The 24,024-nt window shown below is 40.0% G+C and overlaps 1 protein-coding gene and 1 pseudogene across 1 annotated transcript in view; both read right to left on the bottom strand.

Annotated features, from left to right (window-relative positions):
* BRMS1L (BRMS1 like transcriptional repressor) overlaps positions 1–24,024 on the bottom strand; it is a 47,627-nt gene that overhangs the window by 7,695 nt on the left and 15,908 nt on the right. The window contains exons 5-7 of the mRNA XM_003924199.2: positions 2,622–2,718; positions 1,385–1,468; positions 28–92 (exon numbers count right to left, since the gene is read on the bottom strand). Of these exons, the coding sequence (XP_003924248.1) occupies positions 28–92; positions 1,385–1,468; positions 2,622–2,718 (246 nt within the window). The remainder of the gene's footprint in view (positions 1–27; positions 93–1,384; positions 1,469–2,621; positions 2,719–24,024) is intronic.
* On the bottom strand, positions 22,314–22,439 carry LOC120364235 (small nucleolar RNA U3; annotated as a pseudogene).

Below are 24,024 nucleotides of genomic sequence, written 5' to 3'. Positions count from 1 at the left end.
TTGTGTTCCACAGCTCTTTAATCATACCTTCCTAATTGTTGTCCAGTCTTCAAGAATATCAAGATCTTGCAGCATATAAACTATATATGGACGTTAAAAAGTCAAGGTCAATTTAGCTGTAAGAATATCACACTTTGAATTATAGTTCCAAAGTTCTACATTTCAGAGAATGGAACAATGATTTATGGACATAATTATCTGGCATCCTAAATTCTGACTTCAAGTTATTCTTCAACCACTCAGTACCAGCATAAATACCGCCTAGAACTTCCGATGTCATAACCACACGCCCATAATTCTATGATATCATTGATTATAATATATATCAATAACCTAATCACTGGTTTGTAAGGTAGATGGGAAAAGATGGGGATAGAGAGATGGTACCATAGGGAATGCCAAAATTGAATATACATATTCACAGTCCAATTTTGGAAACATTAAAATATATATATATATTTTTGAGATGGAGTCTTGGTCTGTAGCCCAGGCTGGAATGCAGTGGCGTAATCTCAGCTCACTGTAACCTCCGCCTCCTGGGTCCCAGTTCAAGCAATTCTCCTACCCTCAGCCTCCCAAGTAGCTGGGATTACAGGCACGAGATACCATGCCCAGCTAATTTTTGTATTTTTTAGTAGAGACAGGTATCACCACATTGGTCAGTCTGGTCTTGAACTCCTGACCTCGTGATCCGCCTGCCTTGGCCTCCCAAAGTGCTAGGATTACAGGCGTCAGCCACCGTGTCTGGCCAAAATATATTTTTAAAAAGTACCCATGAGGCTAGTCGCTTTGGTTCATGCCTGTAATCCTAGCACTTTGGAAGGCTGATGTGAACAGACTGCTTGAGCCCAGGAGTTCAAGACCAGCCTGGGCAACATGGCAAAACCCCATCTCTACAAAAAATACAAAAATTAGCTGGGTGGGTGGCATGTGCCCATAGTCCTAGCTACTCAGGAGGCTGCGTTGGGAGGATCATCACCTGAGCCCAAGAGGCCAAGGCTAAGGTGAGCCACAACTGTGCCAGTGCACTCCAGCCCAGGTGACACAGTGAAACCCTGTCTCAAAAAAAAAGAAGGACACATGAGAATTAAACAATCATACTGTATACTAAACAGTTGCTTCACATCAAAGCCCTTGGTGAACCACAAGCCATATGAATTTTCAAAGTTGAGATCATGACTGAATTTCTTCTCTCCCACCTCTCTTGACCTAAACTATACGCTATATCCTCTGTCTTCAATCAGTTTTGTAAAGAAATCATCTTTTGCTTATTACAGAATTATGCAAATAAAGTCAATGTTTACAAATAAAACTTATAAAGACATACACAATGGAAAAATGTACATCAAGGGGAAATAAAAACAGAAAATTTGGAAAAGGATATCTGAAACGACAACTGGCTTCTTTTTGTCAGGACTGAAAGGATCCTTCCTCTTTTTTCTTGATTGAAGCTCATCATTCCACAGCTCTGGTAGGTAAATAAAGATTAAGTATTAGCAGGTTTCCAGTGAACAAAGGAAGAAAAAAGACTCTAATTTTATGGTGGCTGTTTACATATAAAAATGTACAAAACTTCATTGGCAGCTGGGTATATATACATTAAGCTGTACATAATTTCATGAGCAGCTATGTCTTTAAGTTTGCCTCCACCTTTATTAAAGCAAAAATCAATTTGGCACTTAAAGACTAAGAACTGATTAGCATGTTATTAGGCACTTTGTAAAATGTGTATTACAGGCATTGTCTCACCTAATCCTCAAAGCTACCACTGAGGTAGATATTCTTATTACTTCCCTTTTACCGACAAGGAGACTGATTTAGAAAAGTGAAGTAACTGTCAGTGGTCACCCAACTAGTAGGTGAGGGAGCACCGGTACTAGAGCTCAGCTAATCTGTCTCCACCATGCCTATTCCATAGAGAAGTAAAATTTATAACAGATAAAGTAATATATACTCGAGAACTGTAGGATAATCTAGTAGACCTTCCATTCAATGCAGAAAACCTTTCCATAGTACCCTGAAAAAGCCAGTTTCACAATGGACTGATATAATCATTGATAATTATTCCTTTTTCTGAAACAATAATCTACCTCCCTGTAACTTCTATCAGGTTTGTCCTACCTTGTATAATGTCAAAAAGGTTTTCATTCCTTCTTCCACATGACAGTCTTTTAAGACTTACAGGGAAAAACATATACTGCACCTAACTCCAATATTATTCTTTTTTTTAGAGACAGGGTCACCCAGTCTGAAAAGGCTCACTACAATCTCAAACTCCTGGGATCAAAGGATGCTCCTGCCTCAGTCTCCTGCATAGCTGGGACTACAGATATAGATACGCAGCACCATGCCCAGCCCGCACACTATTCTTCCAGGAGGTTCCTGTCATACTTCTGTTTTGTCCCTTGTCATGTGCTCCATTTTTTACATCTTTCTGAAGTGTGAATTCAAATTAAAGTAACAATATAATCACAATTGCATAGAGCTCTTTTCTGTTCCTCTTTTGCTGGGACATTTCATTTACATAATATTAATATTAGAAGACTAAGATATGATGGGACACTGCAGTAAAGCAAAGGTTTGGTGCCACTCAAACATCACAATCATAACATTCTCCGTACCTGAGGTAATGTCAATGCTGTGCCTATCCTCTTCAAGCCTTCTTATCTTCTCTTCTAGTTCACTCTGGACTGTATCATATAACAACAGCTTTTCACTCTGGGGAGAAAAACAGACTATACTTAAGTAGAAAGAAAAAAATTGGTGTATCCTAGCTAAGAGTACCAAATAAAGTACTTTACTATATGATGCTTTTGTTTGCTTTTTCAATTCAATTAAAAATTTTAAAGAGGAAATGTCAAATACATGAAAGAAATAAACTAGAAAATATAGAATCTATACATAAGATTTAACTACATGCAATTACATTCTGTGTAAGAACATCTAAATTATGTGTGAGGTACATTTAAAGGTAAATATTTACTTTATAAAAAACTCATAGCAAACGCCTATGACCCCTTTTAAATATAAGCAGGTCCCGCCTGTCACCATAATGGAAAACTTTTCTTATAAAGTATATCATTATAAAATGGATTATATTTTCTCATGGAAATAATAATTGGTCCATTATGCCTCACTAATATGTCAGCATCATATTAAGAGAGGCAAAGAGAAAGATTCAAGTATAAATTTTTTAATTATTTAAAATAATTCAATTATAGTCTAAATTATAAAATTACAGAATAATCATATCCAAATCTCTCCATAAAACTATAGAAAGACTGAACTGCTAAAACAGACAAGACTGGCAAATAGACTAGAACCCAGGTCTACTAGCTCTAGTCCATTGTCTTTTTTTTTTTTTTTGAGACTGAGTTTCGCTCTTATTACCCAGGCTGGAGTGCAATGGCGCGATCTCAGCTCACCGCAACCTCCGCCTCCTGGGTTCAGGCAATTCTCCTGCCTCAGCCTCCTGAGTAGCTGGGATTACAGGCATGCGCCACCATGCCCAGCTAGTTTTTTGCATTTTTAGTAGAGACGGGGTTTCACCATGTTGACCAGTATGGTCTCGATCTCTTGACCTCGTGATCCACCCGCCTCGGCTTCCCAAATTGCTGGGATTACAGGCTTGAGCCACCGCGCCCGGCCCCTAGTCCATTGTTTTTAATTAATTATAAATACCATAGCCCTAATTTAAAAAGCCATAAAATGTACGTAAGTACAATATATAAAGATCAATTACACAAAAAAAACCTATGACCATGTTTATCTCTAGTAAAAGATATTAGATGATTGCACATAGCTAGATATGACTGTCTCGTGAAAGCTACTGGGATACAGTTGGCTATTACTACATGTAGAAAACATAAGCCACACCCATGTAGGCAGCATTCCTGGTGTCAATCATGAAGCCCTCTCTCTTGAGTTTGAAATTTAGAAACTATACGTGCTTGAAGGGCTTCCTGAATGGCAGGGAAAAATGGCTTCTATCAATTTGAGGCAAGCCAGGAACTTAGGAGAAAGCAAAGCTGAAAACTAAAACTAGTTTTCATAAGAAAAATGGTCTCACTGCATGCTGTTCTCCATGCTTACTTCCTTTTGCTTGATCCCCTGCCTTTGATAGTCTAATGAAATATTCCAGCCTTATCTATATTGTGCTACAAGACTTGAAAAATATCAGAGAAAAGGGAAGACCAGTCCCCCTCCACAAGATCATGGTAGCAGCTACAAATAGACACAATCTCCCCATCCAAAGATGACTCTAAATGCAGAGCTGGAGTGATAAGCCTTTTGCTTTTAAGAATATGAACATTTGATTGGTATATTCTCTTTTCTTCCCATTGATAAATTAGGCCAAGCAGAAATTCTTCAAAAAATCCACTAATCACTATGATTTTTTTAAAAGCCACAATGAAACAGAAATGTTTGAAGCATTGAAGGCATCTCTAAAGATATCAGAAGTATACTTTAAAGTAGACCTGCCTTGAATCCATTCTCATACTTATTTCTCTTTTCTTGGAAAGTTCTCTCTCTTTTCTCCAGCTTCTCAAGACCCTCAAAAAGCTCCCCTGACGAGAAAATGAACCCCTAATGGAACAGCTAAAAGATACCTGCGAAAGAAGGGGGCAAAATCTCTTGCTTTGGTGACTGCAGAGATTTCCATGTTCAATAGTTATTTTAGTTTAAAAAAAAAATACTACTCATAAGTATAGGTTTGATTTCAAGATCCCACATCCCCCTAGTCTCCACATCTAGAATTACTGATCCTGCTCACTAATAACCCCTTTCCCAGGCTGACGCCTATGCTGTTTCTCAGCAGGACAGCTTTAAGGAGCCCCAGGAAAGGGGCCCCAAGCTCCCATTTTTGGACTGACCTGTGTTCAGAACCAACTCCTCTTTGGCAGTTCCCTGACTTAGATACCTCACAATTCTCAACTTCCATCAGGACTGGAGGCCTGGAAGATTTTAATGGGCTAATATTATCAGAGAGTGACACATTAAAATGCTACAATAGTTTTTGTTTTGTTTTTTTAAGTATACTGAATTGGAATACAAAAATATGCAGAACAGAATTTTAAAACTCAGAAACAGACATTGGTTCTGGGGAAATGACAAAGGTAACTTTTTTCGAATCATCTGAAAATCTGGTAACAATAAATGACAACAGAAAAATTAGTTTAGGCCAGACATGGTGGCTCATGCCTGTAATCCTAGCACTTTGGAAGGTGGAGGCAGGTGGATCACTTGAGGTCAGGAGTTCCAAACCAGCCTGGCCAACAAGGTGAAACCCCATCATCTCTAGTAGAAATACAAAAAAATTAGCCAGACACAGTGGTAGGCACCTGTAATCCCAGCTACTTGGGAGGATGAGGCACTAGAATCGCTTGAACTGGTAAGGCAGAGGTTGCAGGAAGCTGAGATGGCACCACTGCACTCCAGCTTGGGTGCCAGAGCAAGAGTTTGTCTCGAAAAAAAGAAAAATGAGTTTAATTATATCCTGAATAATTTTTGCTTTACATTATGTATAATTTACATTATACGTGAAAGTAAATGGACTAAAGAATTAAATTCATAAAATGAAAGCTACAAGAAAATATTAAAGAAACAATATAAAGAAATTTCCAAGAACTGAAGACATGAGTTTTTTTATTAAAAAGTTCATCTGGCCAAGCGCAGTGACACACATCTAAAATTCCAGCACTTTGGGATGCTGAGGCAGGAGGATCACTTGAGCCCAGGAGTTTGATATAAGCTTCAACAACACAGTGAGACTCCATCTCTACAAAATATTTTTTTTAGATTAGCTGAGCATGGCAGTGTGGGCCTGTAGTCCCAGCTACTCAGGGAACTGAGGCAGGAGGACTGCTTGAGCCCAGCAGTTGGAGGATGCAATGAGCTGATTGCACCACTGCACTTGAGCCTGGGCAAAAGAGAATCTGTCTCTTAAAAATTCAAATAATTAAATACATAAAATTAAAAGTTCCTCTAGGTATCCAGCACAATCAATGAAAAAAGACCCACATCAAAGCACATCATCTCACTAACCCACAATACCAAGACAAGAGTAAAGAGAAGATCCTAAATGTATCTAGGAAGAAAACAGGTCATATACAAAGAATAAGGAATCAAAATGATAATCCTTTGATACTCCTAACTTCAAATGGTAGAAACTAACCCTCTTTCTTGAAAACTGGTAGGACAGGCCAGGCATGGTGGCTCATGCCTGTACTCCCAGCACTTTGGGAGGCTGAGGCTGGCAGATCACTTGAATTCAGGAGTTTGAGACCAGTCTGGCCAACATGGTGAAACCCCATCTCTACTAAAAACATGCAAAAATTAGCCAGGCATGGTGCAGGTGCCTATAACCTCAGCTACCCAGGTGAGTAAAGCAGGAGAATCACTTGAACCTGGGAGGCAGAGGTTGCAGTGAGCCGAGATCACACCATTGCACTTCAGCCTGGGCAACAGAGTGAGACTCTGTCTCAAAAAAAAAAAAAAAAAAAAAAAAGATTAGGACCAGGATGTAGCAACTAACTTCTAAGGAACAGAATGTAATAGAAATCTAGGTCATAAAAAACAGTCACCTCCATCTTGCTAACTTGGATCACTCAGTCTGGGAGAACCTAGCCACCAGGTTATAAGGACACTCAATCTGCTTGTGGAAAAAACTAAGGCTTCTCACCAAAAACCAGCAACAACTTGCCAGCCTGTGAGTGAGCCACCCTGGAAGCGGATCTGCCAGCCTCCAATCAAGCCTTTAGGTGACTGCATCCCTGGCTGATATCTTCACTGCAACTTCGTGGGATTCCCTGAGCTAGAACCATCCAGCTAAGTTGCTCCCAAATTCCCGGTCACTGAGACTGCAAAGTAATAAATGTTTATTATTGTGTTAAGCCACTAAGTTTTTGAGTAATTTATTATAAAGCAATGGATAAGCAATACAAGAAGTCTCAAAAAACTAACTTCTAGAAATCCACTCTCAGAATGCTACTGAAAGATACACTCTATAAACTTAAGGAGAAAATAAGATGCTAACAGAGGAGAGGGGAAGGGGACATAACAGGTTTCTGGTAAAAAGATGTCCCGTGAAGACAGATGCAGCTGGCCTCTACGTGAAAGATGAAGCAAGAGGATAGGGGACAGGAGGGATAGAGGGGTTGCTTCCAGGAGGGAGCCCTTCAGAAGAAAAGGAGGCTGATGGATTATCTGATGCAATCGATCACAGAGAAAACAGCATTAGGACTTCAGTATCTGAAAGAAGCAAACATGAGGGGCTTTTCTAGGTCATTCTAGAAGTCATGAGAAGACACTGTTTACAACTAACTTTAAAATGAGAACCAGTTTTGACCTTTACTGGACCTGGGCTTAAATCTTCATATAGTTGAAAACTTATGAGAGGTCCCATGCTTTTTTTTTTTTTTTTTTACTTTTCTTGAGTCCATTAAGTAACATGCTTTTTATTTTGTGGAATACTCAGGCTTCACGAAAAATCAAAAGAACTATACATGCTTAGTTTAATTAAAAAAGAAAACAGCATTAGAAGGCCTTCAAAGATCTGCTAGGGTCTGTGGAAAGAATTGATAAACAGAAAAAACTAACAAATTATAAATGAAGCAATTATTAATTCCAAGGTTTAAAATAATACACAAGAAAAATTTTAAACATAATGTAACTCTTGACTCAGTGAACAATATTTATAATTTAAAACAAAAATTATAACACAACAGTATTAGAAGAATGGAACAGAAGAATCCTCAGCTTCCATAATAGGAAACCAACAGATAATATCTAAAACTGCTTTATTTAGAAATATAATGGCCAGGTGCAGTGGCTCACACTTGTAATCCCAGCACTTTGGGAGGCCAAAGCAGGAGGATCACTTGAGGCCAGGGGTTCAAAACCAGCCTGGGCAATATAGCAAGACCCCATATCTACAAAAAAAATTTTTTTGGCCAAGCGGGGTGGCTCACGCCTGTAATTCCAGCGCTGTGGGAAGCAGAGGAGGGCAGATCACCTGAGGTCAGGAGTTTGAAACCAGCAGGGTCAAACCCCATCTCTAAAAAAAAAAAAAAAAAAATTTTTTTTAAGAAAGAATTATGAAGGTCCAGAAGCAACCGATAAATGAGTTAGAAATATAATTGCCGGGCTGGACGCAGTGGCTCACGCCTATAATCCCAGCACTTTGGGAGGCCGAAGTGGGTGGATCACGGGGTCAAGAGATCAAGACCATCCTGGTCAACATGGTGAAACCCCGTCTCTACTAAAAATACAAAAAATTAGCTGGGCATGGTGGCACGTGCCTGTAATCCCAGCTACTCAGGAGGCTGAGGCAGGAGAACTGCCTGAACCCAGAAGACGGAGGTTGCGGTGAGCCAAGATCATGCCATTGCACTCCAGCCTGGATAACAAGAGCAAAACTCCATTTCAAAAAAAAAAAGAAATATAATTGCCACTGGGATACAGAATTTAAAAATAAGACAGAAGACTGCTGTTTTTCATTATAAATTATAAGGCTGTGCCTTCAAAAATATATACACACATTACCTGCTAACAACAAATCTTTTTTTTTTTTTTTTTTTTTTTTTTGAGAAGGAGTCTTGCTCTGTCATCCAGGCTGGAGTACAGTGACACGATCTCAGCTCACTGCAACCTCCGCCTCCCAGGTTCAATTGATTCTCCTGTCTCAGCCTGCTGAGTAGCTGGGATTACAGGCAGGCCTGACCACACCCAGATAATTTTTGTATTTTTAGTAGAGATGGGTTTCATCATGTTGGCCAGGCTGGTCATGAACTCCTGACCTCAAGTGATCTCCTCCCAAAGTACTGGGATTACAGACATGAGCCACTGCACCTGACCACAACGAATTTTTTAAAAGAGCATCTAGAGACATAGCATGCTCAAAAAATGCTGCTTGAAAATAAGTTAAGATATAAAATAGTACATTCAAAATCATACCAGCTAGTTTTTAAAAAAATAGGCCAGTCATGGCGGCTCACACCTGTAATCCCAGCACTTTCGAAGGCTTAGGCAGGAGGATTACTTGTGGCCAGGAGTTCGAGACCAGCCTGAGAAACATGGCAAGACCCTGTATCTACAAAATATACAAAAAATTAGCCAGTGTGGTGGCAGGCACCTGCTGTAATTCCAGCTACGTGGGAGGTTGAGGCACAAGATTCACTTAAGCCTGGGATTTGGAGATTGTAGTGAGCTGAGATTGCCCCACTGCATTGCAGCCTGGGCAACAGAACAAGACTCTGTCTCAAAAACAAAGTCCCCCTCCCAAATTAAAACCATACTTATTAACAGTGATTAACCTCTGGTTGGTAGATTACAGTTGATTTTATCTTCATTTAGTCTTATTTCTCAATAGACACTAATGTTACAATCAGAAAAAAATTAAGTGAATAAACAACCAAATGATCAGAACCCTGAATAGTTTTCACCAATTTTCTCAAGAACTTGAATCCTAACATGAACGCTGAAGGCTTCTGACTGAGACCTTGCTATCACCTGCTGTCAGATTTTTATACTCATATCTCAAGCCCTGTGGCGAGGCTTAACTGAGATAACCTAAATAAAGCATCTCCACCTGTCTTAGTGTCTGGCACATTGTCATATTCTATACATGTGATTTCCTTTCCTAATTTGATACAAACCATCTGCTGCCTCTTGTCCACATGGCTTCGGGGATTCTGTATGCATGCCTGTGTGAACATGTCCAGTCTCTGGTCCTGCCCCTCCTCTCTATCTGCTGCTGAACAAACTTTTATTTTGACAATCGGCAGGGTGTCTTCCTTCCTTCCACTTCCACTTGCCTCATGGAATTATTTTCATATGAGTCAAACGTAAGAATGAAAGAATAGCAGATAAAAAGCCCTGAATAATGACATTCAGATTAAATGGTAAACTGCATGAATGAGTACAAAGATCAAAGGATCTCAATCCTGGTTCTGTTGCTCATTAATTGTGTGACCCTGAGAAAATTAATCAACTTCTATTAGCCTCAGTTAACCCATTCATTAAATCAAGATAATTCCTATTCCATAGTGTTGTTGAAAGGATTCAAATGACAGAGTGAATATAAAATATATCACATTTTAAAGATATGTTACCTTTCACCCCGCTTCATTTCTTCTATCTAGAATGTCTTTGAACTACTAATATCTTCAGGTTTATTATATAACAAATGATTTATAACAAATTAATTACATGTTAAAACATAAAAATGTCAAGCCACAACTAAACTATTAATAGAAAAAATTTAGGTTAATATTTAGCATCTCTATGGCAGAGAAGACTTTCAAAGCTGAAAAATGATGAAAGTGAAAGAAGACTCAGTCCACATCATGTAAAAGTGAAAGGGGTAAAAAAGAAAAAAAGAAAAAAAAAATTAAAGGAAAAAAAAAGAGAAAGAAGATCCACATATTTGTTCAAGTAAAAAATACTACCTGTTGACTTCTGCCTCTTACAATACATTGGACTAGATACCCAACACACACAGACAGATATCCTGGATGAAGTACCACAAACATCCTTATAAAGATATTCCTAAACTCTTGAGAAAATAAAGTTGTGGCTTGACACAGTGGCTCACACCTGTAATCCTAATGCTTTGAGAGGGTGAGGTGGGAGAATTACTGAAGAACAAGAGTTCAAGACCAGCCTTGGCAACATAGCAAGACCCCTATCTCCATAAAAAAGTAAGAAAATAAGGGATATCCCCAAGGACCCAAAATCAACAAGGAGCTAGAAAGCAGCATGTTAACCTGATGAAGCTGTGGCTTCCTTGAAGGAATTTGCTGGTATCAATAACTTAAAGACATGCTTTTCAGGGACTAAGGGAAAAAGAGAAAGGTCTTGGCCCTAAGCAGAGTAGGGAACTGGAATTGGGATCCCACACAAAACCCTGAAGGACTACAATGTAAAAGTAAGATCCACCCAAGGGATATATGCCTGTCTCTGCCTAGGCAGTAAGTGAGGGGAAAAGTTTCCCTGAAAGTATAACCTCCCAAGCCTGACCTCTATGTACTTGAAATTCAAACACAGACTACCTGCACCTTCCAAGAAATCCCAAGCACAAAAATTAGTCACTGGCTGGTGGCACACCATGATGCCTAGCTGAAACAATCCAGCAGAAAGAAAAGTAGAGACTGAGGAGGTACATCCTCTGACCAACGCTCACAGAATTCTTACCAATAAAGTCTGTCTTAGGTCAGAATCATAACATAGGAAATAAGCTGTGAGATGTGGAAAAAATAAAAAAACAGTACACTTAGGTGGCAAAGAACTTCAGATAACGGTTTACTGAATAAAAAGATACGGAGTTCCAGGAAGTGAGAAGATGGAAGAGAGACAACGTCAGAAAAGACAATGGCTGAGAAATTTTCAGAACTGAAGGAAAACATGAATTCAGAAAGCGCAACAAACCCAAGTCAGAAGAGAGAAAAATAATCTATATGGAGACACACAGTAGAAAAACCGAAGATTAACAAAGAGATTAAATGAAGCCAGTAAGAAGGGAAACCCAGCTTATTACCAAATGACTGTAGACTTGCTCTTAAGCACAGACTGTGGAAGGTAAAATCCTAAAAACTTTAAGACAAAATAACTGTCATCCTAGAATCTTATATTCCCCTAAACTGTCCTTTAAGAATTATTCCAAATAAAGCTATTTCAGACAAATAAAAACTGAGTTTACCACAAAGAGACTCTTAGTGAAGGGATGCCTAGGATGTTCTTTAAGAAGCAAAAATGAGCCGGGCGCGGTGGCTCAAGCCTGTAATCCCAGCACTTTAGGAGGCCGAGGCGGGTGGATCACGAGGTCAAGAGATCGAGACCATCCTGGTCAACATGGTGAAACCCTGTCTCTACTAAAAATACAAAAAATTAGCTGGGCATGGTGGCGCGTGCCTGTAGTCCCAGCTACTCAGGAGGCTGAGGCAGGAGAATTGCCTGAACCCAGGAGGTGGAGGTTGCGGTGAGCCAATATCGTGCCATTGCACTCCAGCCTGGGTAACAAGAGCGAAACTCCATCTCAAAAAAAAAAAAAAAAGCAAAAATGAGGAGGGATCCAAAATGGTCGATTAGGAGCAGCTCAGGATTGCAGCTCCCACTGAAAGCACAGAGGTTGAGTGGATGCCGCATTTCCATATGGATTTTTATTGCCCACAGACCAGGAGATTCCCAGGCAGAGGAGCCCTACGGGTCACCAGAACGGCTGTTTTGGCCAGAGCAGCTGTTTTGGCGGGCATGGCAGTTTTGCCGGCACCCCAGAGCAGCGCTCCTCCATACAAAATAAACAGGTCTGGACACCATTTTAGCTGGTGAGTGGAGCTCCGGGAAGGCAGAGTCCCCCATTCATCTAATTAAAAAGGGGACTGAAACAGGGAGCCAAGCCAGGAGATTCCCAGGCAAAAAAGCACCACGAATCCCAGCGCTGCTATTTGAGCCAGCGCAGTAGGTCGTCGCAGCATGGTACTGGTACCAAAACAGAGATAGAGACCAATGGAACACAACAGAGGCCTTGGAGGCAATGCCATACATCTACAACCATCCGATCTTTGACAAACCTGACAAAAACAAGTAATGGGGAAAGGATTCCCTGTTTAATAAATGGTGTTGGGAAAACTGGCTAGCCATGTGCAGAAAGCAGAAACTGGACCCCTTCCTGACACCTTACACTAAAATTAACTCCAGGTGGATTAAAGACTTAAACATAAGACCTAACACCACACAAACCCTAGAAGAAAATCTAGGCAAAACCATTCAGGACATAGGCATAGGCAAGGACTTCAAGACCAAAACACCAAAAGCATTGGCAACAAAAGCCAAAATAGACAAATGGGACCTAATCAAACTCCACAGCTTCTGCACAGCAAAAGAAACAGTCATTAGAGTGAATCAGCAACCAACAGAATGGGAAAAAATTTTTGCAGTCTACCCATCTGACAAAGGGCTGATATCCAGAATTTACAAAAAATTAAACAGATTTACAAGAAAAAAGCAAACAAGCCCATTCAAAAGTGGGTGAAGGATATGAACAGACATTTTACAAAAGAAGACATACATGAGGCCAACAAACATATAAAAAAAAATGTTCATCACCACTGGTTATTAGAGAAATGCAAATCAAAACTACATTGAGATACCATCTCAGGCCAGTTAGAATGGCGATCATTAAAAAATCTGGAGACAACAGATGCTGGAGAGGATGTGGAGAAATAGGAACACTTTTACACTGTTGGTGGGAGTGTAAATTAGTTCAACCATTGTGGAAGACAGTGTGGCGATTCCTCAAGGACCTAGAAATAGAAATTCCATTTGACCCAGCAATCCCATTACTGGGTATATATCCAAAGGATTATAAATCATTCTACTATAAGGACACTTGCACACAAATGTTCATTGCAGCACAGTTTACAATAGCAAAGACCTGGAACCAACCCAAATGCCCATTGATGACAGACTGGACGGGGGAAATGTGACACATATACACCATGGAATATTATGCAGCCATCAAAAACGATGAGTTCGTGTCCTTTGTAGGGACATGGATGAACTGGAAACCATCATTCTCAGCAAACTGACACAAGAACAGAAAATCAAACACCGCATGTTCTCAACTCATAGGCAGGTATTGAACAATGAGAACACATGGACACAGGGAGGGGAGCATCACACACTGGGGTCTGTTGGAGGGAAATAGGAGAGGGACAGCGGCGGGTAGGGATTTGGGGAGAGATAGCATGGGGAGAAATGCCAGATATACGTGAAGGGGAGGAAGGCAGCAAATCACGCTGCCCTGTGTGTACCTATGCAACAATCTTGCATGTTCTTCACATGTACCCCAAAACCGAAAATGCAATAAAAAAAAAAAAGAAGCAAAAATGAGCTACATGGAAGGGTTATAACTCAAAAACAGTGAGCAAGAAACTAATAAAATATAGGTAAACCTAAAAAAAACTAATTATAGGAGACCAAAATCATGTCTCATTTGAAGGGTAAAAAGCAAGATGGAACTAAAAGACTGAACAACCATAACTTGTATTATTATTTGGAAGAAAATAAACTGGAGTTAGAGGGTTCTAAGGTCCTTTAGAGTCAGAAGGTGGGCAGAGTTAATAACTTTCTTTTTTTTTACCCCTCCCCACCCAGCTGCCCTGAGTTAATAACTTTTATATTCTTTTTTGTTTGTTTGTTTTTTGAGACAGAGTCTAGCTCTTGTTGCCCAGGCTGGAGTGCAATGGCAATCTCAGCTCACTACAACCTCCGCCTCCTGGGTTCAAGCGATTCTCCTGCCTCAGCCTCTTGAGTAGCTGGGATTACAGGTGCCCATCACGATGCCCAGCTAAATTTTTATATTTTTAGTAGAGACAGGGTTTCACTATGTTGGCCAGGCTGAATCTTATTTACAGACTCAATAAAACCCCCTATCGAACTCCTGACCTCAGCCAATCCACCTGCCTGGGCCTCCCAAAGTGCTGGGATTACAGGCATAAGCCACAGTGCTCAGCCACTTTTAGATTCTATTAATGTATATATGCATGCTGAAAATTTAAGGCAATTATTAAAATAATAAAAATGGAAGGTATGGTGGTAATCACTAACAGAAAGAGAGGATATAACTTTATGACATAATTTTTAAAACTTTATAAATTAGGCCCTCCAAAAAAGTTATTAAGGAATTTAAAAGGACAAATCAGAACAAATGGAAAACTCAAAATAGGTTAGTATTCAATATCAAAATATGGGTTTGACATAAGCCCATGCCTATAATCCCAGCACTTTGGGAGGCTGAGGCAGGAGGATCACTTGAATCCAGGAGTTCAAGACCAGCCTGGAAAACATAGCAAGACCCTATCTGTACAAAAAGATATTTTTTAATTAGCCAGGTGTGGTAGCTTGCACCTGTAGTCACAGCTACTTGGGAGGCTGGAGCAAGAGGATTGCTTGAGCTCAGGAGTTTCAGGCTGCAGTGAGCCACGATCATACCACTGCACTACAGATGAGTGACAATGAGACTCTCTCTCAAAAAATCATCATCATCATCATCAGAGTAATCATTATAAATGTAATTGGCCTAAATATATCAGTTAAAAAGCAGAAGTAGTTAGAACGGATTTTTTAAAAATCATCAAGATATACGCTATTTAAAAAGTGAAGTGCATAAAATATAAGGCCAGAAAAAAGTTTTCAAAAAAATGAAAAAAAAAATTTATCAAATGCCATAAATAAAACTAAGGTGGCCATTTTAATTATCATACAATGTAGATTTTTTTAAATCCCTTTTTAATGCTTTTCTGTCTCTGAAATATGGACAGAAGGACATTTAAAAAGGATAAATATTACATTTATTAGAAAGATATAAAAATTTTTAAATGTATGAATATAATTTAGTCTCTCTCTATATATATATATGTACATACATATATATATGTATGTACATATGTATTATAGCAAAGACTGATAGAAATACAAGGAGATATTAGAAATAGTTAAGAAAACAATTCTGGGCTGGGCGCAGTGGCTCATGCCTGTAATCCCAGCCAAGGTGGGTGGATCACCTGAGATCAGTAGTTCGAGACCAGCCTGGCCAACATGGCAAAACCTGTCTCTACTAAAAATACAAAAATTAGCTGGGTATGGTGGTGGGTGCCTGTAATCCCAGCTACTCAGGAGGCTGAGGCACAATAATCGCTTGAACCTCAGAGGCAGAGGTTGCACTGAGCCAAGATCGCGCCACTGCACTCTAGCTTGGGTGAGAGTAGGATTTTGTCTTGGGAAAAAAAAAAAAAAAAGATAACAATTCCATTTACAATCATAAGAAGAATAAAACAATTAGGAATAAATTTAACCTAAGAGTATGCTGAGAATGACAAAAATCGGTGAAACAAATTAATGAAGACACAAATGGAAAGACATCAGAGTTCATGGACTGGAAGACTTATATTGTTACTATGTCAATACTGCTCAAAGTGATTTGCAGATTCAACCGCTACCAAAATGCCAGTGGAGCTACGCATGATAGCACATGCCTGTAGTCCCCACTATTATGCTTGGGAGACTGACTTGGGAGGATCACTTGAGTCCATGAGTTTAAAGCCACAGTATGATCATACCACTGCATTCCAGCCTAAGTGATAGAGCAAGACACTGTCTCTTCAAAATATAATACCAGTGGGTTTTTCTTTTTTCTGGTTCACATTCTCTCATGACAGTGGCATTTTTTACAGAAATAGAAAAAACAACCCTAAAATTCACAAAGGAACCACAAATGACTCCAAATAGCCAAAATAATGTCAAGCAAGACAAAGCTGGAACCATCATATTACTTCATTTCAAAATACATTACAAAGCTACAATAATCAAAACAGCACAGTACTGTCATACTGACAAATGGAACAGAATAGGGAGCCCTGAAATAAGCCTATCCATGTACAGTCAACTGATCTTCAACAAGGGTGCCAAGAATACACATTGGGAAAAAAATAGTCACTTCAAAAGATGGTGTTAGAATGCTACAGTGAACAAGGGAGTGCACATAATCTCTTTGAGCTACTGGTTTTGTTTTCCTCAGATGACGTATGCCTAGAGAAGCAGGGTTGCTGGTTCATATGGTGGTTCTACTTTTAATTTTCTGAGGCACCTCCATACTGTTTTCCAAAATGGCTGAACCAACTGACATTCCCATCAATAGTACACAAGGGTTTCCTTTCCTCCACATCCTTTCCAACACTTATTTCTCTCAATTTAATTTATTTTCTATGAAAAACACTTGTATGCTTAAAAGTTAAAACCACATGTCAAGGAATTCTTTTTTTTTTTTTTTTTGAGATGGAGTTTCGCTTTTGTTACCCAGGCTGGAGTGCAATGGTGCAATCTCGGCTCACCGCAACCTCCACCTCCTGGGTTCAGGCAATTCTCCAGCCTCAGCCTCCCGAGTAGCTGGGACTACAGGCACGCACCACCATGCCCAGCTAACTTTTGTATTTTTAGTAGAGATGGGGTTTCACCATGTTGACCAGGATGGTCTCGATCTCTTGACCTTGTGATCCACCCATCTCGGCCTCCCAAAGTGCTGGGCTTATAGGCATGAGCCACCCCGTCCGGCCGTCAAGGAATTCTTAAAAGAAATCTTAACCTCCTCCTTATGTCTTCTTGCCTTTCCTGTCACTCTCCTGTAGGTCTCCTATAAGTTTTTTCTTTTTTTTTTTCTTTTTTTTTGAGACAGAGTCTCTCTTGTTACCCAGGCTGGAGTGCAGTGGCATAATTTTGGCCTATTGCAACTTCAGCCTCCCTGGTTCAAGCAATTCTCCTGCCTCGGCCTCTCAAGTAGCTCGGACTACAGGCACACGCCACCATGCCCAGCTGATTTTTCTATTTTTAGTAGAAACAGGGTTTCACTATGTTGAAAAGGCTGGTCTCAGACTCCTGACCTCAGGTGATCCACCCCACTCAGCCTCTCAAAATGCTGGGATTACTTGCGTGAGCTACCATGCCTGACCAAATTCTTCCTCCTGTAGGTTTTTTTTAATAGCTTTGTGTGCTTCTTTTCACAAAACTAAGCAAGCAACAGACATGCATTTATATTTCTATCCCTCTTTTTTAAAGAATAACATACTATCTACACCTTTTTCTTTTTTTTTCTTTTTTTTTTTTTTTGGCATGCTTTTTTGTTTAGACATCTGGAAATCACTTCATGTTAACTCAGAGACCTTCCTCATTCCTTTTTACATCCTCATAGTACTCCAGCCTTTATGGACAACAGTACAGAAGTTTCAAAAAATTAAAAATACAACTACAGGCCAGTGTGCAGTAGCTTACGCCTGTAATACCAGCACTTTAGGAGGCCAAGGCAGGAGGATCGATCACTTGAGCCCAGGAGTTGAGACCACCCTGGGCAACACAGTGAGACTCTGTCTCTATAAAGAAATTTAAAAAGAAAAAGGAAAAAAAAAAATACTATTTCCATCAATTCCTCTTCTAGGCATATATCCAAAGGAAATGAAATCAGCATGTCAAAGAGGTATCTGCACCTCCATGTTCACTATAGCATTATTGACCTCCAAGATATGGATGAATGAATAGAGAAAATTGGTATATATATGCATTTTCAGCCTTAAAAAAGAAGGAAATCCTGTCACTTGTGACAACATGAATGAACCTAGAGGACACTCTTAAAGTTAAGTAAGTCAGGCACAGAAAGATAAATATTATCTCATTTACATGTAGGATCTAAAAAAAATCAAACTCATAGAAGAGTAGAATGGTGGTTACTAAGAAATGCAGGAGTAGGTAGTGCGGCAGGGTATGGGAAATATTGATCAAAGGGCACAAAGTTTCAGTTAGACAGGGGGAATAAGTTCTGGAGATCTACTGTACAGCATAATATTATAACAGGTAATAAAACGTATTATAGCGAGATGCAGTGGCACACAGCTGTAGTCTCAGCTACTTAGGAGGCTCAGGCAGCGAGATCACTTAAGGCCAAGAGTTCAAGACCAGCCTGAGCAACACAGAAAGATCCCCATCTCCAAAAATAAAAAAATTAATAATAAGGTATTGTATGCTTGAAACTTGCTAAGGGAGTAGGTTCTAAATGTTCTTGTCACAAAACAAATGGTATGTGAGGTGATGGATGTTAATTAACTTGACTTAATCATTCTACAACATATACATATATCAAAACATGCTATATACCATAAATATATACAATTTTGACGTTAGTCAATTTGAAGATTAAAAATTAATTAGTTTTTGGGTTTTTTTTGTTTTTTTTTTTAAAGAAAACAGTCTGCAGCATCCTCAAAAAACATATCGTATGATCCAGCAATCCCACTTCTGGTATTAATCCTAAAGAATTGAAATTGAGATCTCAAAGAAATATTTGTACTCCCACATTCATTGCAGCACTATTTATAATAGCAAAGACGTGGAAACAACCTAAATACCCACAGACAGATTAATGGTAAAGAAAATGTAGTCAATACATACAATGGAACATTATTCAGCCTTAGAATGGAAGGAAATCCTATCATTATCAGCAGCATATGGACATCATGCTAAGTGAAATAAGCCAGTCATGGAGGACAAATAGTGGATGATACCACTTGTGTGAGGTATATAAACCAGTCAGACACACAGAAGCAGAGAATAGAATAGTGGCTGCCAGGGGTGGTGGAGGGTGAAATGGGGAGTTGCTATTCAATAGGTATAAAGTCTCAGTTATACCAGGCGATTTAAGTTCTAGAGATCTGCTATACAACATTGTGCCCATAGTTAACTGTACGGCACCTCATCATTAGTACCTTTGGCTTCCAAATCGCAAATGGTGAATGATTTTACTATATGGTATGTTGGACCTTTTAGGAAATTTAAAAAAAAATTCAGCCTGAGCAACAAAGTGAGACCCTGTCTCTACAAAATATTTAAAAAATTAGCTGGGCCGGGCGCGGTGGCTCAAGCCTGTAATCCCAGCACTTTGGGAGGCCGAGGCGGGTGGATCACAAGGTCAAGAGATCGAGACCATCCTGGTCAACATGGTGAAACCCCGTCTCTACTAAAAATACAAAAAAGTAGCTGGGCATGGTGGCACATGCCTGTAATCCAAGCTACTCAGGAGGCTGAGGCAGGAGAATTGCCTGAACCCAGGAGGCGGAGGTTGCAGTGAGCCGAGATCCCGCCATTGCACTCCAGCCTGGGTAACAAGAGCGAAACTCCGTCTCAAAAAAATAAATAAATAAATAATTAGCTAGGCACAATGGCACACACTTATAGTCCCAGGTACTTGGGAGACTGAGGTACAGGATCATTTGAACTACAGAGTTCATGGCTGCAATGAGCTATGGTCATGCCACTTCAATCAAGCCTAGATGACACAGTAAGACCCTGTTTCTAAAAAAAGAAAGAAGAAGAAAAAGAAAACTAACTGAAAAAAAAATACAAAGAAATGGCCAGGTGCAGTGGCTTAGGCCTGTATTCCAAGCACTCTGGGAGGCCAAGGCGGCACATTGCTTGAGCCCAGTTCAAGACCAGCCTGGGAAACATGGCAAAACCCAATCTCTACAAAAAAAAAAAAAAAAAAAATACAAAAATTAGCTGGGCATGGTGACACATGCCTCTAGTCCCAGCTACTGAGAGGCTAAGGAGGGAGGATTGCTTGAACACAGGAGGCAGATGTTGCAGTGTGCTGTGATCACACCACTGCACTCCAGCCTAGGCAACAGAGGAAGACCCTGTGTTAAAAACAAAAAACAAAACACAGCATTACAAACAAATCCACCATCACAGATAGAAATTCTAACATGTTTCCCTCAGTAAGGGAAAGATAAAGCACACCAAAAAATGAGTTAAAGAGTCCATATTTATATAAATTAATTAATTGCATGTGTTACGAAGGACAAGGTATTTGCATAGTTTCAAAGCCCTTCTCCTCAAAATATTTATCACAATGGGAAAAAAGTCAGTTTACCTGGGGAAACCTGGAAGACATTACTTAAATCAAGAGATCAAAGTGCATATCATTAATAATGGTACATATCAAAACTGCGCAGCTTGACAGAATTCAATGAGAAGAAAACACCATCACTTCTGTGATTTTTTTTTTTTGCCAGATGCAAAACCTGACTCTAATCATGAAGAAACAGCAGACCAGCTCAAAACTGAGGAACACTCTACAAAATAACCAGCCTGAAATTTTCAAAAATGTAAAGATCATGAAAGTCCAGAAAAGACTGAGAAATTGTTTCACACTGAAGGAGACTAAAAAGTCATAAAAACTAGGCCAGGCGCGGTAACTCATGCCTGTAATCCCAGCACTTCAGGAGGCCAAGGAGGGGTGGATAACGAGGTCAGGAGATCAAGACCATCCTGGCCAACATGGTGAAACCTCATCTCTACTAAAATACAAAAAAAATTAGCCGGGCATGGTGGCAGGTGCCTGTAGTCCCAACTACTCAGGAGGCTGAGGCAAGAGAAGTGCTTAAACCCAGGAGGTGGAGGTTACAGTGAGACGAGATCGTGCCACTGCATTCCAGGCTAGTGACAGAGCAAGACTCCATCTAAAAAGAAAAAAAGACACGAAAACTAAATGCATTGACAATGACAATATGTGGTTCTAAACTGGATCTCTTTGCTATGAAAGGCTATGGGGTCTGAAATGGTGGCAACATAGCAATGTACATTTCTTGATTTTTTTCTTTTTCTTTTCTTTCTTTTTTTTTTTTTGGAGACAGCATATCACTCTGTCACCCAGGCTGGGCTGCAGTGGTACAAACATGGCTTACTGCAGCCTCAGCCTCCTGGGCTCAAGCAATCCTCTGTCTCAGCCTCCCAAGTAACTGGGACTACAGATGTGTGCCCCCATGCCCAGTTTTGTTGTGTTGTTTTGTTTTGTTTTGTTGAGACAAGGTCTTGCTTTGTTACCCAAACTGATTTCAAACTTCTGTGCTCAAGCAGTCCTCCTACCTCTGGCTCCCAAAGTGCTGGGATTACAGGCATGAGCCACTGCACCCAACCCATTTCCTGATTTTGATGATTATACTTTAGTTACGTAAAGGAATATTCTTCATTTATTTCAAATATACATTAAAGGACTCAGGGGTAATAGTGCTTCATGCTGTAAACTCACTCTCTATTTGTTCACCAAAATGAGTTCTATGTACTTTGTTACAACTTATCTATGATTGTGACACTATTCAAAATATATATCATAGCTGGGTGCAGTGGCATAGTCCCAGATACTTGGGAGGTTGAGATGGGAGGACTGCTTGAGGCCAGGAATTCAAGGCTGCAGTGTGCTATGATCACACTGGGTGAATAGCCACTGCACTCCAGCCTGAGCAACCCAGTGAGATCCCCAACTCTAAAAAATGTGTGTGTATGTGTATATATGTCATAAAGACAAGATTTACGAAACACTCAAGCAACTACTGCACTCTTAAATGTATACTTCTATCGAAGAGAAAAATACAGAATATCCTTAACTCATTCTATGAATCTTGAAATCAAATAAAAGACAGTATGAGAACTGACAATTAAATCTCACCTGCAAACACAGAAGAAAAAGAATAATTTCTGGAATCCAAGAATGGTTTAGCATTAGGAAACACATTAACAACCTAAGTCTCCACAGCAATATATCACAAGAAAAAAATCATGACTAATTCAATAGATGCAGACAAAGCACTTAATAAAATTTAACTATTTTATCCTGAGGAAAAAAAAGAAGAAATTTCCTTAACTTGACAAAGAGTATTTACCAAAAGTCACAAGAAAATATCATACTTATTGGAAAACTGTTAGAAGCATTCCCTTAAGATCACGAACGTAACAATGTTTGCTTTCATTGCTTCTATTCCATCTTTTATTGGAAGTCCTACACGTTCAGAGAAACTTCTCTAGTAACATACTATAGAAATGATCCCTGAAAGTATAGAGCACCGGAAGTCCTATCAGTGCCATTAAGACAGGTAAAACAAATGAGGAAGATGACAATAAAAGAAACAAACTGCTGTTATTCACAAATGACAATATTATCTACATGGAAAATAAGAAAATCTGCACGTAAATTATTAGAATTAAGAACAGCATATGGGCAATATGTAAGATATACCCTAGGGAATATGTAAGATCCCATCTCTACAAAAACTTTTTTTTTTTTTTTTTTTTTGAGACGGAGTTTCGCTCATGTTATCCAGGCTGGAGTGCAATGGCGCGATCTCGGCTCACCGCAACCTCCGTCTCCTGGGTTCAAACAATTCTCCTGCCTCAGCCTCCTGAGTAGCTGGAATTACAGGCATGCGCCACCATGCCCAGCTAATTTTTTGTATTTTTAGTAGAGACGGGGTTTCACCATGTTGACCAGAATGGTCTCGATCTCTTGACCTCGTGATCCACCCGCCTCGGCCTCCCAAAGTGCTGGGATTAAAGGCTTGAGCCACCGTGCCCGGCCTACAAAAACATTTTTTAATTAGCTGGGTGTAGTGGCATATATATGCCTACAGTCCTAACTACTCAGGACCCTGAAGTGGAGGATCTTTTAAGCACAGGCATTCAAGGCTGCAGTTAGCAGTGAGCTATAATCAGGCCACTGCACTCCAGCCTGGGCAACACAATGAGATGATATCTCTAAACTTAAAAAATAAAAAAAAATCAGGAGGCTGAGACAGGAGAATTGCTTGAACCCAGGAGGCGGAGGTTGCAGTGAGCTGAAATTGTGCCACTGCACTCCAGCCTGGGTAACAAGAGTGAAACTCCATCTCAAAAAATAAAATACAACAAAATAAATAAATAAGTATAAAAATGAGAGGCATGTAAGGTTGCTAGATATGATATCAATATGCGAAATTACTTTTCTATATAGCAGCAAAAAATATAGAGTAATTTTTTTAGAGATTGGGTCATGGTATGTTGCCCAGGCTGGTCTTGAACTCTTGGACTCAGCAATCCTCCCACCTCAGCAACCCAAGTAGCTGGAACTACGGACATGCACCACCACACAAGAGTAATTTTTTGGTGGTGGAAGATGGCCAAATAGGAACAGCTCCAGTCTGCAGCTCCCAGCAAGATCAATGCAGAAGGTAGGTGATTTCTGCATTTCCAACTGAGGTACCTGGCTCATCTCATTGGGACTGGTTAAACAGTGGGTACAGTCCACGGAGGGCAGGAGAAGCAGGGTGGGGCATTGCTTCACCTAGGAAGCACAAGGGGTTGGGGAACTCCCTCCCCTAGCCAAGGGAAGCTGTAGGGACTGTTCAGTGAGGAAGGGTGCTATCCAACCTAGATACTGGGCTTTTCCCATGGTCTTCGCAACTCGCAGACCAGGAGATTCCCTGAGGTATCTACACCACTAGGGCCCTGGGTTTCAAGCACAAAACTGGGCGGCCATTTGAGCAGACACCAAGCTAGCTGCAGTAGTTTTTTTCATACCCCACTGGCACCTGGAACACCAGGGAGACACCATTCATTCCCCTGGGGAGGGGCTGAAGCCAGGGAGCCAAGTGGTCTAGCTCAGCAGATCCCACC

The sequence above is a fragment of the Saimiri boliviensis genome, chromosome 2 (assembly GCF_048565385.1).
Source record: "Saimiri boliviensis isolate mSaiBol1 chromosome 2, mSaiBol1.pri, whole genome shotgun sequence".
Classification (NCBI taxonomy): Eukaryota; Metazoa; Chordata; class Mammalia; order Primates; family Cebidae; genus Saimiri; species Saimiri boliviensis.
This window is presented reverse-complemented; position numbering and strand designations above follow the sequence as displayed.